The sequence below is a fragment of the Zootoca vivipara genome, chromosome 6, assembly GCF_963506605.1.
Source record: "Zootoca vivipara chromosome 6, rZooViv1.1, whole genome shotgun sequence".
NCBI lineage: Eukaryota > Metazoa > Chordata > Lepidosauria > Squamata > Lacertidae > Zootoca > Zootoca vivipara.
The window spans coordinates 29,619,862-29,638,513 of NC_083281.1; the positions used below are offsets into that span (position 1 = coordinate 29,619,862).

An 18,652-nucleotide genomic window follows, 5' to 3' on the forward strand; every position below is an offset into this window, starting at 1 on the left:
AGAAATGTTGGAGGGTATAAAGTTATCCAACCCTTGAGCCATCTGAAGGCAAACCTGTATAGGGAAGTTGTTTGTTTTTTAATGTCTAATGTTTTATTATGTTTTTATAAGCTGCCCAGAGTGGCTGGGGCAACCCAGTAAGATGTATGGGGTAAAAATAGTAAAATTATCATTATGGAATGGGACATCCCTATTTTGATTGGAGAAATGTTGGAGGGTGTGGCATAGTTAAAACTATGGAACTTGCTCCCATAGGAGGCTGTGATGGCCACCAACTTGCTTTTAAAATAGATGAAAGTGAGGTCTCTCGAAGGCTGCTAGTCGTAGTGGCTATGCTCTGCCCTCCACAGTTGGAGGCAGTGATGCTGAGAGCCAGCGTGGTGTAGTGGTTAAGAGTGGTAGACTCGTAATCTGGGGAACTGGGTTCACGTCTCCGCTCCTCCACATGCAGCTGCTGGGTGACCTTGGGCTAGCCACACTTCTTTGAAGTCCCACTCTCCTCACAGAGTGTTTGTTGTGGAGGAGGAAGGGAAAGGAGAATGTTAGCTCCTTAGTGTAGTGATAAAGCGTGATATCAAATCCAAACTCTTCTTCTGAATATCATGTGATGGAAACTGCAGGAGGGGGGAGTGCTTTTCTGCATGAATCTGGACCACAAGTTTCCCACAGTGATCTGCTAGGCCGCTGTGAAAGCAGGACACTGATCCAGCAAGCTCTTCCTATGCTCTTATGGATACTGACACGTTGTTTTGGCCTCGATTTAATGGCTTGGATTTTGCAACAGAGACAGGAAATGAAGAGCTGTCTGTTTTTTCTTGCTGGATTGCCTGTGAGGCAACCCAACGGAGAACCATTCACAATATTTCTGTGTTTTGAAACGCATCTTCCTCCGTTTTGCAGTAGTGGCATCAAAACAAAACAAAACCAAGCCAACTTTGTGGGATGAAGAAGACGGCGTGTGGGGTTTGAGTAGTCCAATTATGCACAGATACCCCATCCTCTTCTATAGGTATTTTATGGGGGAAATGTCCTATGTGTAGCCTTTCCTGACCTGTTGTAGCCCCCAGCATTTGGGGTCAAAAGAAAGTTATTAAAAACAACTGTTTTTTCAGACATTTCATTCCGAATCTGCTAGAGAGATCCAGACAGAGGATCAGGGCCGTCTTAAGTACCATGTACAGGTGCCATGGTGCAAAGATCCCTCCGGCGCCCTCCCCCTTTCCCAGAGTTGCCGACCTTTTTACGGCGCTGCCGGTAGCTTTGCAGGGCTGGAGGAGGCTCCTCCGGTGGGGAAGAGGCGGAGGCTCTGGGGGTGGCACTGCTTCACCCATGGCAGAGAAAGTAGCCTACTATAACAAAGGTATAAAACTTATGCATTTTCCTCCTATTTTTGCCTGCGGCCCCACCCACCACCAGGATGCTGCTCTCAGAAGTTTCTCCAGAAGACCCTTAATATCTGATGAAAAGGGAGTGAAATAGGTCCCTGCTGCCCCTGCCCTAGGGCATTGTGGGGAATAAATATGGCGGCTCCCAGCACTTTTTAAAGCAACCTGCCTGTTCCCCTAGCAGAGATTGCAGGACATTCAAGTAGGGGACCATACCACTTCCATTCTGTAAGCCGCTCAGCACGCAGCTGTATCGACATATGTTCGTTTATTTTGTTGTATAGTCACCCATCAGTAAATATTCCCTGGATGGCTTCCATAAAAAGGAAGGGAAGAAGGGGAAAGAAAATATTGACAATATAAGATACAATAATTTTAAAATTAACAATAAACAATAAAATGCAATTGTGTGAGAGTGTGTAAACCTTTGTTGCAGCAAGGACAGTACTATACACAGTTTACAACTTCGGTTAGGGGAACAACAAACTAAGTTTCCAACAAACAGCAAATTTTCCTACAAAGTTTAAAAGCCTAGGTCTTTGCCTCAAATTGAGAAGTCATCAGAAGAACCTCTCTGAGGAGTCTTTTCTGCAGCTGGGGTGCCACTACCGAAAAGGCTCTCTCCTTGGGAGCCCCCTGTCTCACTTCACTTAGCAGTGGCAGCAGAGAATATGGTTTGACCGACAAGCATCTGAGGGCATGGAGCCTAGCAATGCGTACCTTTAACATTTCCCTCCCCTTTCATGTCATCCTGAACAACAACATAGCATTGCTGCATGGGAAAGAGCTGAGCTTTAATATGGCTCTCGAACCGATTGCCTCTGAAATACACTGCTTTCACTCTGCTCCCCCATTCTTACTCTGGCACATTATTACTCGACTGCAGTGGTAGACGGTGCCCATTGGAACTTGAAGGGCAGAAAGCAAGGAGTCCAACTGCAGGGGGAGCCAGGCAGAGGCAACAAATTCTAATTTCTACCCCATCCTCCCCCCCTGCTGTGTTCTACAAAGGCAAGGCTGAGTCTATGGAGGGGGAAGGTGGCAGTCAGGACAAACCCCATGGACTGGTTCTAAGGCAGGCAGTTAGGCAGGCGGGCAGGGGCTGGCTGAAGGCAGGCCGTGGCCGCTTTTGGGACAGTGGCCCCTTGGCCCTAGGGAACAACTTCCATTGCTCAAATGTACTGTGAAGACCACAGACCGATGCAGACCTACTTTCTAGCTAAAGCTGTCAGGATTCTGTTCCAAAGGACCAAGGAAATCTGAAATCTGGGTCATCTATTAAAAATGCAAATGAATACAAAGTGCCTATATCTTATTACTTTGCCTAATATGTTCATCATAGGGAGGGGTAAGGAGCTCAGCAGGAGTATCCCCTAGTCCAGGCATCCCCAAACTTTGGCCGTCCAGGTGTTTTGGACTACAATTCCCATCTTCCCTGACCACTGGTCCTGTTAGCTAGGGATCATGGGAGTTGTAGGCCAAAACATCTGGAGGGCCGAAGTTTGGTGATGCCTGCCCTAGTCTCTATAAGTCCTCTTTCTGGTTCTGAAACCTCACCAGGTATTACTCACGCATTTCCAAGCAGGAGGGGCTAGGAGCTTGCTTTTTAAAAGCAAACAAATTAAAAACAGCGTTCTCGGCATGCTAAGTTTTGTGCCTGCTGCTGAAGTCTGTGCTTATACAAAAAAAATACAAAATAACAATAACAATAGCAGCATTGTGTATTTGGGGCACTGCACTGCCTAGGGTTCTGCAGCCGTGGCTTGTGCCATAAGAATTCTAAGGTATCAAATATAGAATAATGCAGATGAGGGCTTTACGCTGTTTAAGTTGTTTCTGGCAATGCAGTTCCTATTATCGTCCTGCGTTTCCTAGTTTAGGAATGATTTCAGGGCTTGCCACTTTGCAGCTTGCACATTTTAGACGTGGGTGGCACTGTGGGTTAAACCACAGAGCCTAGGGCTTGCTGATCAGAAGGTTGGCTGTTCGAATCCCCGTGATGGGATCAGCTCCCATTGCTTGGTCCCTGCTCCTGCCAACCTAGCCGTTTGAAAGCATGTCAAAGTGCAAGTAGATAAGTAGGTACCGCTCTGTTGGGAAGGTAAATGGCGTTTCTGTGCACTGCTCTGGTTCGCCAGAAAGCGGCTTAAGTCATGCTGGCCACATGACCTGGAAGTTGTACGCCGGCTCCCTCGGCCAGTAAAGCGAGATGAGCGCCACAACCCCAGAGTCGTCCGTGACTGGACCTAATGGTCAGGGGTCCCTTTACCTTTAATGCACTTTGATGGCTCTAGCCTGAAACATAGCTTACAATAAGTGTAGCTCCTTTAGTGACTATCTGAACAAATTGCTCAGCTCCATTGTTAATTCAGAACCTTGCCACCCTATTTGGGATCGGGAACCAGCTGTATCGCTGCTGATCCCCTGTTCAATTTGTATACCGGTAGTAATAGGTTCTTGCTTTATTACGGATGTTAAGCACTTTCATTGACGTGTTGATTTGCACTTTCTGTTTTATTTCTGTGCTGTATTGTCTGTAAACCGCTTTGAGAGTTACTGAGTGGGGAAGAAGAAGAAGAAGAAGAAGAAGAAGAAGAAGAAGAAGAAGAAGAAGAAGAAGAGTAGTTTCGACTTGGTATCCCGCCTTTAACTCCCCTTAAGGAATCTCAAAGTGGCTAACAATCTCCTTTCCCTTCCTCCCCCACAACAAACACTCTGTGAGGTGAGTGAGGCTGAGTGAAGTGTCACTAGCCCAAGGTCACCCAGCAGCTCCATGTAGAGGAGCGGGGAAGCGAACCCGGTTCGCCAGATTACAGTCCACCGCTCTTAACCACTACACCACACTGCCAGAGTGCTGGACTAGGATGTGGGAGACCCTTGTTCAAATCCCTACTCAGCCAGATCCCTGTCCTATCAGAAGACTATGCACGGATCTGAGTAGAATGACAATTTCCAATTTCCAAAAGTGCAGCTATGATGATCTGTTGCAGCAAAATTAACAAAAAGCCTTGTAGCATCTTAAGGACTTGAATGGCTTTCTGCGCTGAGGCAGGATATCGAAGCCCTAGCAACAACAAAACAAAAGGAAGCATGCCCCAAGATGGCAGCATAGTCTTAAAACAACAACACCCAATGTCTAATGCTAATTATGCAACTCACGAGACTTAAAAAAAAAGTTTAGTGGTATGACAAGCAAGTTAATTCCTGGCAGTCCAATTATTCTGTTTACTCCAGTCACTGTGTGTCAATATGCACATGCATCTACATGTGTGTGTGTGCATGTGCACACATGTGCCACACACGAGCCTTGTAGCAAAAGGAAGAATGCAAAAGAAAACAGGGCACGAAGTTGGGCTGGCAGTGCGCACAGGCTGTACGCAGTGTAAAAATAATATAAAATTGCGCAATCCTGCAGAGCGGACAGAACCCCAGCCCTCTGGATTAATTTTTCAATAGGGTGGAAGCTCGTTTTTCTGTCCCCTTTGATTGGCATTAAGAGTTATCTGGAGATGTTCAGCTTTGCTGGCTCTTGGAGATCAGGGAAGAAATTGGGATAGCATGACTTAAGAACCCTATAAGAGGCAAAAGGTCTATGTTGCTCAGTTTCATGTTTCACTCAAGTACCAGCGAGAGGCTTCCAGGAAGCTCATAAGCAAGACATAAAGCCCTCTCCTGTTGCTCTCATAATAAATACACTGAGTCACATCTGTCTCCCCCTATGTCATATCCACAGCCCCGGGTGAAGCTTCCAGAGGGGCGCCATTGAGGCTCCCAGCTTATGTGTGTGTACACAAATGTGCATGGGGTGTGCCAAACTGGGTCTTTGACCGAGGTGAAATAAAGCCTAGTTTCGCCCCTGCCATATCAGGGTGTCAGTCTTGGCCAACATCATCTGCTCCGACTGCCCCCATCATTTGCTGCCTGGTCCTTTGAACTGGAGACGTTAGGCAGGGACTGAACCTGGGACCTTTTGCATGTGCCGTATTGTGATCCACTGCTGAAACACACAAGCCGGACTGCTAAAATCCTGCCCTATTCTGATTTGCTTCAGTTGTCGAATCTCCCCACCGGCAAAGAATGTGGGTTTCACACCTTCGTAGAAGCCTCTTCTTGGACCCCGATAGTTTGTTGCAGGACTAGCCCAGATAGTACCAGCATAGCTGGATATTACCAGCATAGCCTAGATCCAGACAAGAGGAATTAATCCACCTATTTCCTCAGCATATGATGAGCTGTTGTGGTTAAACTGCTGTTGCTGTTAAACTATGTTAAACAGGGGGGCAGGGGATGTGTTTAATCTCTGCAGACATTTGGGAGGGATGTAAGTGGAAGAAGTGGGATACAGGTTGTGTACACACCATACATTGATATCATGTTGTTGTTGTTAGTGCTTTTTTTATATAAAAAAAATATTTAGCAGCACTCTCGTTTTCCTACTCATATTGAAATATGCCCCTCAATGTGGCCAAAAGATTCACAAAATGTTTAGGGGTATGCGTACCCCTGTGTCCCCCAAGAAAAAAGCACTGGTTGTTGTTGTTATTATTTATATACCACCCTATACCTGGGGGTCTCAGAGTTGCTCACATAATAAAATCAAGATATAAAACCACAAAATACATAATAAAAATTAAAACAACAACCCAATAGCCCCCCCTATAGCATAAGGCTTTCCTCCAATAATCCTGAGAACCGTAATTTCCCCTTCACAAAGCTATAGTTCCCAGCACCCTTAAGTAACTACAGTTCCCCATATTCTTTGGGGAAGTCATGTGCTTTAAATGTGTGCTGTGTGCCCAGTCGCAGAGATCATGGCAACAAGCTGAGAGCAAGCTGTTAAGAGCTGGAGAGAAGCTCCAGTTCACATACCTGGCAATAACTAGAGCAAGCCAAACGCTGTTTGGAGAAGTAGTCTCCTCATGTGAGAGGAGCAGAGAATAATCCCATCAATGAACAATTGTTCCAGGCCAAGAAGCACATGAAGTGGCCCATTGTCATGAGCGTTTCCTGTTGTTGCGCAGCAGGCTGGGGTTTGTGTATGTTGACCGCTAGTCAGCCGCTGAGAGAAGGTGACCAGGCTCAGAACAATCCATGATGCAATTGAAAGCAGGAGGCAGCTCGGGAGTCATAACATTTGTTCACAGATCTGCCAAGGGTGTTAATAAGCCAGGATTCAGCGCTGGCATCTGTTCTGTGATGCTATGGCTTCTTAAAACATGCCAAGACACAACATCGGAAGCTGCCTTCTAGCAAGACAGGTCATCATTGCTCCATCCGAGTACAGAAGAGCCTTGCGGAATCAGGCCGATGGCCCATCTAGTCTCACAATGGGTCTCCAGGTGCTTATGAGAAGCTCCCCAAGCAGGACCCATGAGCAAAAGCACTCTCCCTTCCTGTGGTTTCCAGCTCCTAGCATTTAGAACAGGCATCCCCAAACTGCGGCCCTCCAGATGTTTTGGCCTACAACTCCCATGATTCCTAGCTAACAGGACCAGAGGTCAGGGATGAGGGGATTTGGAGGCCAAAACATCTGGAGGGCCGAAGTTTGGGGATGCCTGATTTAGAAGCATACAAACTCCAACCATGGAGGCAGAGCACAGCCATCATGTCTAGTAGCCATGGATAGCCCCACCCCCATTTGTCGAATCCTCTTTTAAAGGCATCCCAATTGGCGGCCATAGCTGCCTCCCATGGAAGTGAATTCCATAGTCTAACTATGTGCTGTATGAATACTTTGTAAAATCTGCCCTGAACGTTTCCACGTTCAGCTTCATCGGAAATCCACGAGTTCTAGAGTTACAAGCAGTGCTATTTTTCTAGAAAAAGAGGTGCTCCGGAATTCACCATGAACGCCTCCCTCGTTCTCTTGGAATGGCAACTGGCACCCACCTGAGAGGGTTTTATTTTTTTTTGTTTAAAGAATCAGTTTTGTAAACCATTTCAAACATCTCTCTCTCTCCCTGAAATCCTGGAGTGGGCTAGATAGAGACACGGTCTCATCTGACATAGGGAAGATTCCATATATCAAAGTAAAATATGACAGAAGTTGCATCAGAAACAGTTATTTCCCTTTCTGTCTTGCCACACACACACACACACACACACACACACCTCCTCTGCAACAAATGTAGATTTCCTGAAAATGTGAATATATCCCTTGTGGTGGTTGTTTTCCAATTCCTCTTTCAGGTGTTGTCTGTCTGTAGGTATTCATAGAATCATAGAGTTGGAAGAGACCACAAGGGCCATCCACTCCAACCCCCTGCCAAGCAGGAAACACCATCAAAGCATTCTTGACATATGCCTGTCAAGCCTCTGCTTAAAGACCTCCAAAGAAGGAGACTCCACCACACGCCTTGGTAGCAAATTCCACTGCCGAACAGCTCTTACTGTCAGGAAGTTCTTCCTAATGTTTAGGTGGAAAACATTATTAAGAGGTCCAACTGCTCATTACCAAAGAGACTCTTGCTACTTCTTCTTGACAGCCCATTTTGCACTTTTCGCTGTGCCCTGTACACAGGGTCATGTAATACTTTACATCTAGGAACCAAGAATTATTTCTTTGTTGCCTCCTATCCAAACCCTGAGCCGTCCCAGAGCTGCTTACTTTCAAGAACTTGGCATCACATTCCTGCAGACCATCCTCCTTCCCCTATTAGGTGCCCTCCAGAAGTTTTGGGACGACATCAGGTTGGAGAAAGTTGCTTCAGTCCTACCCTGAGACCAAGCTGTTGTTTTACAGCTCCAGTGCAAGCATGTAATAGGGTAACTGTATTGGAACAATAATTATTGATCGCATTTATATTAATGTCACCAGATTTTTTTTTCAAAGAATCCGGGGATATTTTTTTAAAAAAGAGAAAAAAAGGTATTTATTTATTTATTTTATTTATAAAAATAAGAAGTAAAATCTTCTCCTCTGTGGCCTCCTCTGTTGCGTGGCTTTTCTCTGGGCCTCAGCCTGCTTTCTGGGAGCGTTAGCCACCGTGGAGTAGGCTCATGTCCTTGCCCTCCTGGTGCTCTCCTACCTTTTTTCCTCAGCAGCAGCAGGGGAGCAGCAAGGTCAGGGGGTCCCCTTTTCCCCTCCTTTCTCTTTCTCTTTCTCTTCCTCCTCCTCCTCCTCCTCCTCTCTGCGTCAGCTACAAGGTTTTCCTGGCCCCGGAACTCTGCTGGGCAGTTGGCTAGGTGGTCGGGCGCTCTCGCTCCCGGCTAGATTTGGGTCATGGGGGGGGGGGAGGTCAGCAGTTCCCCCAGTTGATGTGCCAGGCGTCCCCGGTTCCTCCAAGGAAGTGGCAGCAGCAGCAGTGGCAGTCTCAGCAGCCCAGAGCCAGCCTGGTAGTGCAGTTGGCTCTGGCTGGCTTCAGGAGCTGCCCGCTGCCGTGGCACCCACCATTTTGCCTCGCCTGAAGTCCCCGTATGATGTGTCTTGTGCCGTTGAACCAATCACCCAACATTCATTCCCTACTAATAAATCTACAACACTTAAAATATGAATCTGGGGACATTAAATGAAATCTGGGGATTTTGTCCGGGGACGGATTTGTAAATCCGGGGACTGTCCCTGGGAAACAGGGACGTCTGTGGCACCCTCCCTGTGGAACACCCTCCCATCAGATGTCAAGGAGATAAAGAGCTACGCACCTTTTTGAACACATCTGAAAGCAGCCTTGTATTGGGAAGTTTTTAATATTTGACATTTTATTAAGCTTTTATGGGTGTTGGAAGCTGCCCAGAGTAGGTGGGATAACCCAGCAGATGGGCAGGTTACAAATAATAAAATTATTCATTATTATTATTATTACCACACCTTTTCCTCTAAGGAGCTCAAGGTGGCGTACATCATTTTCACACACCCCTCATTTAATCCCCACAACAACCTTGTGAGGTAGGTTAGGCTGGGAGGCGGTGACTGACCCAAAGTCACCCTGTGAGCTTCCAAGGCGAAGTGGGAATTTGAACACCGGTCTCCCAGGTCCTAGCCTGACACTCTAACCGCTACATAACACTGGCTAATATCAGGAGCCAATAGCTTTTTTTACTGGAACTTCCAGGAAAACTGTTTTATCTCCTGCTTGACTGCAGATCTATCCACTTTTAAAGCAGCACAAACTTGTGTTGTTTAATCACAGGTACACTGCGTAAAATCAGCAGTTTTGAACTATACGTTAGAAGCTGTGTTCATTTTCATATGTTGTTTCATCTTTTTAACACAGCTATTTTTATTTTAATAAATGCTAGGCTAACTTGTTTTTTAACATCTGCTTTCATTAGTTATTTTATGCAACCACTTGGAGGTTTTCATGAATAAGATAAATACATTTCACACACGCACAAAATATAGCTGTGCTGGCTCACAGGAGGGGGGGGGGAATAAAAAAATCTGATTTTTGTGAGGATAATGTGGAGAGGGGCAGAAAGCCACCTTAAGCACCTTAGAGGGAAGGAGGGGTATAAATGGAATTAAAACTATGCTCCTAGGAAAATACTTCATCAGAGGTCACCACTAGACTCTGCATAAGAGACACATGAGGTGTCCAGTTTTTGAGAAGTTCCAATAAGATCGAATTTTACAAGCATGGCAAAATGGCAGCATAGACAGGTACCGACAGGTCAGGATAAATTTTTAATTTGCTGTTTAACATGAGTGACCTAAAATCTACCATTTCGCTCTGCCCTGAGCTTTGCTGGCTCTACTAATTCAGCTGAATTTGTCCCATCTGCTTCTCCAGAAGCTCTTCACCACAAAGTATTAAGGCAGCCAGTTAACAAGGGCTTTGTAATCCAGGGACACACAGGAATCAGCAAACCTGCAGAGGTAAGCAAGTCAACTCCTCAGTAAGCCATCATCACAGAAAGAAACTAAAATGCTAAATTTAAAACAGCAACGGAATACTATTCTTATCAATGCAGTTTAGCAACCTGGAAAAATCAACCAACCATTAGGATAGGTGGGTTTTGGGAGGGGCAGGTGGTACAACAGTAGGAATAAAGGACCAACGCTTGAGTTACTAGTTGTGTACATCGGCAAACCAGGCAGGAACGCAGTTAACTGCTAGTTTATCTCCGTTTCCCTTTGACTCGAGGCACACCAACAAAACCTAAATTTAGTCTGGCCGCAAACGCCAAAATGTTGTTGACTCATCTTATTTGGATCAGAGAGACTACCCTGCCAGTTCTATATAGAAGACACGTATTTGAAGCTGACAGCGGGAGGTAGAAAGGCAATTTCAAAAGGCATCTTTAATATAACACCCCCCCCCTCGCGGCAACTCACACGAAGTCATTGAATGTGCTGGAAGCTGCCTTATACAAAGCCAGGGCACTAGTCCACTGAGCCCAGCATTGTCTACACGGACTAGCAGCAGCTCTCCAGGCTGCCAGGCAGAGGTCCTTCCCAGCACCTGCTCCTTGGAGATCTTTCTTTAATGGGATCTGCCGTAACTGATCCTAAGATTTTCTGTGTGCAAGTGAGGTGCTGAGCAAACAGACAAGCAAGAAACTCTCGCTTAGTTTTGCACATGTGCTGGTTGTCGGTTTTGTAAAGAAAACGGGACTACTAGGGGTTATCCAAGAGACACATAAGCTCGCCCAAGTCACTTTTTAGAAAAAAAAAGACAGGAAACCCAGAGACTTTCGAACACTTCCAGGACCCACGCTGCATTTTCTAAACGGGGAAGTTTAAAAAGCAAGAGGCACACGACCCAAACAAAACAGGTTCAATGTTAAGGTTTTAGCTTTTATTTTGGGGGAAAAAAATCACCTGTACATTCTCACTTCATCGATCAACAATGATGTGCTACCGTGTGCTTGCGACGAGGGGGCAGTAGCAGCTCCAGAGGCTTGCCAACCTGAGCAGCAGACTTTCCAAAAGCCTTTGGAAACGAGACCGAGAAAGGAAACAAGCTGCTCAGCCACAAACTTATTTTCCTCTTTTCCGAGAAACACCATTAGAACTAAGAATTTACATTTGAGCCCCAGGAGGGAGGGAGGGAGGGAGGGAGGGAGGGAGGGAGGGAGGGAGGGAGGGAGGGAGGGAGAGAGAGATAGGGTGGTTTTCATTTTTTCAACCTTGCTCTCAGTTACTGATAGCAGAACAAAAACCCCACGGAAGTGTGGATGGATGGGCATGTACTCCCCAGCCTTTATTGTTAGCCCTTCCCAATAATCTCAGAAGGCAAATAAATCCGAGCCCTTCCAAATAAATAAGGACTAGAAACACACAAGTGATAAATAAGTTTTTTTTTTAAAAAAAGAATCAGTAATATACACAATTACAAGGATTTTATTTGGTTTCAGAGGCAGAGAAAGAAGAGCTCCGATGGCATCTTAAAAGCCCGTGTTTGTAGTAGCTGGAAAAGGAAGTCAAAGGATCTTATAACCAATAGGTTAATCCCACTCTCCCCTGCACCCCTGGGCTGAACCCCAAAATGTCATCCACTGAAGTTTCGCTTTAAAAACAAAACAAAAACCCGATGGAAGTAAAAAAGAACACAGAACAAAACACAACCTGAGGGCACTGATCTCTTCCAAGTCAAGGAGAGATACTGGATGCTAATTCCACAGTACTAAGGAGCAATAAAGAGATTGAGGCTTACAGAGAAGAGCAAGCCTTTTTTCTTTTACCTCCTGCCCACACTTTCAGTGAAAGAATGGCTTAAAAATAAAAATCAGACACTGAATGGAGAGGGGCTTGCTAGACTTTCTTGACAAAACCAACAGCGGAGTGGATTCTCAGCAACTTGCCCCCCTTTGTAGTCCAAACTCAAGACAGTAGTTGTTTTAGTTGTTTTTTGCAGGGTGGGGGGAGATAGAAGGCCATGCAGGTGAAAAAAAAGGCCATTTTGTTGTTTTTTTTGAAATTCTGTAGCTGCCATAGGCACAACTCGAGGACACGACTCCGTCTCTGTGCTGTTTCGTCTGCAATAAACAACAACACAGCCACTTTCCCGATTCCTCCCCCCTCCCCCCCACAAGAGGAGCGCGACTGCTTAGCAAAAAAGAGGGGTGGGGAAGCCTTCAAATGATTGTCCATTGTTATTTCCAGGAGGTGGGCAAGGGTGACCTGGGAAAGCCTGTAGATCAGGAAGTCGGGGTGTGTGGTGGTGGTGGAGGAGATCAAGCCACAAAGAAAGAGAAGTGCCAGCTCCCACAGCAGAGCCACCTCAACAGCTGATGGCGCTGGTCTGCTGTTTGCTTACAAAGTCCGAGATGAAGTCAAACTCATTCTGTCCCAGAAAGAGTTCGGGCAGCTCCTGAACCCGGTCCAAGCCGAGCTCCATGACCAGAGACGTCAAGACCTCTTCGTCGATGGGATCCGTGTCCATAACGTTCAAGGTCAGGGCCGGAGAGGGCAGGTGCTGCATCCCTAGGTGCTGCCCGGGCCCCATCCTGTATTGCTGCACCCCTGCCCCAATGGGCCCGTTGCTCATGCCCATGAGGGGGTGGCCCTGGTATTGCGTGTTCAGTTTCTGCAAGTGCATGCTAGCCATGAGCTGCTGAGTGCCCACCGGTCCCAGGTATTGTTGCTGTTGTTGCTGCTGCTGCTGTTGCTGCTGCTGCTGCTGTTGTTGCTGCTGGCTTGGATTGCTGAACATCATGGAGCCTGGGACCTGGTGGTGCCCCATCTGTCCATTGATGCTGGGCCTCTGCCTCATGCCTCCGTCCAGGGCAGGGCCTCCGTACTGCATCATATGATGGTTGGTGGGGAGTGTCCTTAGCACGTGCTGCTGCTGAGGAGGAGGGCCTTGCATCCCATTCATGCCTATCCGGTAGCCCTGCATCCCATTCACCCCGTGGCTCATCGACATCATCATGTGGTCAGCCATCACAAGCTGGGCACTGGAAAGACAAAAGGAGGAGGGTCACGTACAAGGCAGCATAGGGTCCCCCCCCCCACCAAAGACCATGCAGTTTTTGAAATTAGCCAGGTGCATTTGGCACCCTGGCGATCAACCACGACGGCGCCTGACATCTCCACCACCTGGAGAGGTGCGTGTCCGGGTATCGTTGGATCACACACTAATACCACATCCTGTAGAATTCTCTCAGTTGTTATCTTTTAAACCTGCACAACCGAATGAAATTCAGGAACCCCAAACGCTTTTTCTGTGCAGCCTGAGCAGCAGTCACCATTAAGAAAAAGAGGTTGGAATAGGCCGATATATATGTGGACTGTCCCTGGATCAAGTGACTTTTATTCTTTAAGTTCTCAAAATTATTAACCTAGCTCAAGGTTGTCCTCTGAATTAGCCAGATGTTCAACTGAGAATCAATCGCAGTCAGCCCATCATTTGAAAATTAAGACTTTAGAGCCGCCTTCCCAAAAATGGCGACTAGACATTCTGTTTTCGCGACTGCAACTGTGGTTTAAGGGGCCATTTGGCGGCTAGCTTCACTTACTCGGCTCTGGGAAGGCAGCATGAGGGCGGGTGTGTGTGTCAAATTTTTGCCTCAGTTCCCCTGCCCGAGCGAAGTACTCTTGCAGCCACTTGGAGTGAAAAGTTGGGCTGCTGCATTCTAGAGGGTACGGACCACAGAAGTGCAGGATGCACCGGCATTGCCTGGTAACTTCATGTGCCGAAGTGGGGAACCTGTTCCCTACCAGGTGCTGATTAATTACAGCTCCCAGCACCTCCTACTATGGTCTAAAGCTGTGCAAGGCTGATGAGAACTGAAGTTTATTAGTGGCAGGTGGAAGCTACTAAGTGCCCACTTCCCCTGTTCCAGAAGTTATATTTTGTATACATCTTTTCGACAAGGCATTTCATAGTCACACACACACACACACACTGTTTCTGCACCATTCATCCTCTCAACCACCTTGCAAGGTAGGTCAGGCCAAGAACTCAGCAGAGAGGCAAACCTGGTTTGCAAGTTAACAGGTGCACATTGTTTCTCTAAAACAGTGTTTCCTAAACTTGGGTCTCTATCTCTAGCAGTTCCCCTCCCCTCCGAACTACAATTCCCACCATCCATGCTCGCTGGTCTTACTAGCGAGGGATGATGGGAGTTGTAGTCCAAAAACAGATGGAGACTCAAGTTTGGGAAACACTGTTCTAAAGCCAGGGTGGAGAATGTGTGGCCCTCCCTGTATTCCTGCCCCCAACCACCAAATTCTCATCAGCCTCAGTCAGAATGGCACAATGGCTGGGGCGATGGGAGCATTAAGTGTGGCAACATCCGGTTGGCCCCAGATTGTGCCCATCACGGCTAGGGCAACGGCCTAGAGCCAATGCACTGAAGGAAACTCTGCTTCGTGTGTGTGTGCATGCACATATAGAATTACAACCTCTCTCTTATCTACAGTGGCAGATGGCAGGGACTCTCCCTTCCCTAACAGGTCATGTGGTAGAGAGGCTTTGGGGGTGGAGGAAAAGTTTATAGTGGGAGGCAGCTAGAGTATCCACTAAGGCAGAACAGTCCAACAGCCATGGCCAGCTGAGAAGGGGACACACATCCAAGGACACAAGAGACAACAAAGCCCTTCCTGGGCCAGGACAAATGCAACAGCTCATTTGTCACAACAGCCAACCAAATGCCTCTAAAAGGCTGTTAAACACAGCCTGTTTGACACAACCCTCTCATTGTTGCTGCTGCTCCCAAGGAACTGGCAATTCCGAGATATATTGCCTCTGAACATGGAAGTTCCACATGGGCTGGAGTGGGGAACTGCAACATGATGTTGCAGCTTAAGGTCGCCAACCAATAAGTAGTCCCGTCCTGGGTACCAGTGTCACCCTGGACCTAAGGTTATGTAGTTCTGCCTAGGCCTCCCAGGGGGAGGGAAAGGAAAAGAAAGGTAGGGAAACTCTTCTTCCCATGGCTTTTCCCCGCAGGGCTATCTAGTGCTTCAGGGACAAGGTTTGTTCTGTCACCTGAAATCCTTTTGTATGTACTGTATCATGGTTCTTTAAAGGCCAATAATGGTGCTTAAGCTCGCAGCACACATCCCTTTCCCCTTTCAATCCACAACTCTTAGGCTGTTTGGAGGGGGCCATGTAGGTTCCTTCACCCCTTTCCTCCCGTCCAATTGTAACCCTAAAACACCTCACAGGTCCTTGTCAGGATACTTCCTGAGGTTTTAAAATTCTGTTCTCCAAGTATGTAGAAACAAGTACCTGCCCCCCCTTACTTCCCAGCTGACATGCACTCAGCCAACAGGTTCTAATATCAGGATACATTGCCCTATCCTAACAGACTAGCCAGCCATGCGCTCACCTAACCCCCTTTTAAAAACGGATCTAAGCTGGTGGCCCTCTTAACACAAGCCGAGGCTCCGCGGCGCCCCCTAGAGAAGCGACAGGAGAACGACAATGCTGCCCCCTAGCGCCCGGGAGGATGAAGATCCTCTTAAGGACGCAGCAAGCTCAGTAGGCAATGAAATCGAGGTTGGTCACCGCCACCCTCCCCAAGTCACTGTTTTGTCATTCCTGCTCGCCCCGGGACACCTTAAGCAGCTTGTAAATACGAAAGCAGGCCGCTGGCAGCGAACAGAGAATTTATGCAATGGGTTTTAAAACACATTCCGGATAAACGCAGGCGACCTTGTGCATGGAAATATTAAGTCTCTTCCAACCAAGCCTCCTGCCTCCCCGACGCCGTCGGATCGCAGAACCCGGCCGCGGCGCTGGTAATACGCCTCGCAGAATGCAAGCAGCAGCGCGCCCGTTCCCTAACCCGCTTCCCATGGCCAACCCCCCTCCCCGCTTCCCTCTCTTTTTCTCTCCCTGCTCCTCCTCCTCCTCCCCTTTGCCGGCTCGAGGCAGCTCCCGCCCCGGCACATTCCGCCAGCACAAAGATCAGCACTTTGAACACAGAAGTTTAACCCTTCCCTGCCTGCTCCCGAGCAAAAGACAATGCCGCCGAAGGAGCGCTCCGCGCAAATGAGGGCTCGGGGTGGTGCTGGTGCGGAGGCTGGAAAGGAGAAAGCCCGTTTTCCTCGCCCACCCCCCGACGAGCGGCAGACAATGCAAAATAATAATAATAATAATAATGGTTTTCAGTTCGTGGCCGTCTCTGCGGAGCCTCTCGGCGCTCAATGTCACCCTCCTTTCCCGCCGTGGTTTCCTCGACTCCCTCCTCGGCTACATACCCCAAAGCCGGCGATCCGAAGGGAAGGCTGCAAACTCGCAAATGGCCCGGCTGAAAAAGTCACTCCGGCAGAAGAAGGAAAGCGGCGGCGGCGGCGGCGGCGGCGGCTCCTCTCTCTCTCCTTCCTTACACGCGGCTGCTATTCCCACGAGCGAGCTGGCCAGCCTGCCCGCCGCGCTTGCAAAAGCACCCCTAGCCCGGCCGCATCAATTCCAAGCAGCGGGTCCCTTCGGCGGCGGTGGCGGCGGCTGCTCCTCCGCCTCCTCTTTCTCCGGCTCCCAGCCGAACCCTCGCAGGCGCCGCTGTGTGTATTTGCAAGTAGGTTAAACTTCAGCGTTTTTTAAATATATATATACACACACAGAGAGAGAGGGAGAAACCGGAGGGGGGCGGAGCCAAAGTCCCCGCCCCTGCGCCTCTGATTGGTCCAGCTCTCCCTAATGACTCCTCTCCCCCCGCCCCAGCCTGGATGCTTTTTCCAAAGCGGCGAAGAGGGGGCCGAGGTGAAGAATTGCAGGGTCCCGCCTACCTGTTTTTGTTTCATCTCCGAAGAAGGAGGGATTGCAACACAATGGCGGGAGTTTGCAGCATATGCAAAGGCAGGAGGAGGAAAGGAAGGGTGGGGGAAAGCGCTGCCTGCCTGCTTGCTTTCTTCCATCTGTCCATCTCTCCTCCATCCCTCTCCAAACCGACTCGCCTAGCAATCCTCTTTGCCGGCGCTCATCTTGCACACGATGGCGCGCACGTAATGTGTGTATGCATACAAACAAACAAACAAACAAACACGAGGACACAGTGAGAGAGTGGAAAGGGGGGGGGTCGGGCGAGGAGAGAATCCTTGCAGCCTTTGCTCTCCCCTGGCGATTGGCGAAGCGTGAGCGGGTGAGAGGGCGTAGAGGATGGTTGCCGGCTGCCGGCCCAGGCATTGCGAGGCGCATTGTTTATTATTAACTCCCGGGCCCCGGTGGGGAGCGCATTCCTCGCCCTGACCTGCCTTTTGTTATGCAAATACCGAGGGGATGTTAATTGCTGCCACGCGGTTGGAAAGAGGTGGCCCTTGCGAATGGCTCAATTAACCAGAGGGCGCTGGACGGGAAGGAGCGGGTGGCGCAATACGGCGCGTTCCCGCTGGTCGCGCGCGCGGTGCCTTTTTTTTCTTCCTCCTGCTCCTGCTAATTTCCCAAGCGTTTTCCAAGAAAAGCGAGGAAACTTTTGTTTTTAAGGGCATCTGACTGACTCGTCCCCTGAATTGCTTTTTTTGTTGTTTTTGTTTTGCGCACTCGCACGCCACTCTGTTTTTCATTCTTACAGTCAATTCTGTTAAGACCTGAAAGGATGACAAAGGAACTTCAAAGGGAGGCTCCAGTGAGAAGTTGCTGTGAGAACTTCTCACGAAATTCAATTCGTTTTGTTTGGGCCTGAATACAGACAATGGTTTCCCACCTTAGTTGCTGATTGACTCAGCATTTCTGAAGGGCCATTGCATATTTTGCATACATTCAAACTCTAATTGAATTGTTCCAGCTTGTCCCCCCCCCCCCAGTTCCAATTGCCATATAACTTCTACCATTTCCTCCTTATATTGCTCTTGTTATGCCTATCACCAGGGCCTGCTTGTTAGAAGTGGGTCACACCCCTACTGGTTGCCGTATGCATTCGTTCGATTGGACATAGTGGAAAGACACGCCTACTCCTTATCTGTTCCATTGCTTGACCTTTTGGCTTCACTTTCCAAAGCCCGCCTCCGGTTTTGTGTCGCTTTGCTCGGCATATGTACCTGACACACTTAATCGACTGCTTACTGAAGCTAACAAATGAGACTTTGGCCCACATGTTAGTGTGACAAAAAAAGCCTAGTTTCAGATTGGTTGCAGTATCAAGTTGCTAGATCTCGAAGAGTAGGATTTTTCTCTCTTCCCTAGGATTGGAATATCTGGATGGGTTTCCCTTTGTGGCAAAACCCAGGACAAAATTCACCTTTCAATAACTAGGCTAAAACCAAGGATTCTTATGGTATTACAGAACTGTACATTTGTTTGGTTGGAGTTTGTATTCATTTGACCTTTTCATATTGCTAAGACAAAGCCAAACCTATGAATTGCATTACTAGAACATCTAGGACCAGGGTAAAACTGTTCAAAATTATTATTTTTGCTGCTGTTACTGCCAGAAGTGCA

The 18,652-nt window shown here is 48.0% G+C and overlaps 1 protein-coding gene across 1 annotated transcript; it reads right to left on the minus strand.

The window, feature by feature from the left end:
• Positions 1-11,649: 11,649 nt before the first annotated feature.
• On the minus strand, positions 11,650-16,805 carry CITED4 (Cbp/p300 interacting transactivator with Glu/Asp rich carboxy-terminal domain 4). The gene is made up of 2 exons (XM_035120606.2): positions 16,477-16,805; positions 11,650-13,223 (listed from the first exon to the last, which is right to left on the minus strand). The coding sequence occupies exon 2, from the start codon at positions 13,208-13,210 to the stop codon at positions 12,548-12,550; it is 663 nt and encodes a 220-aa protein (XP_034976497.1). The 5' UTR covers positions 13,211-13,223; positions 16,477-16,805; the 3' UTR covers positions 11,650-12,547.
• Positions 16,806-18,652: the final 1,847 nt, after the last annotated feature.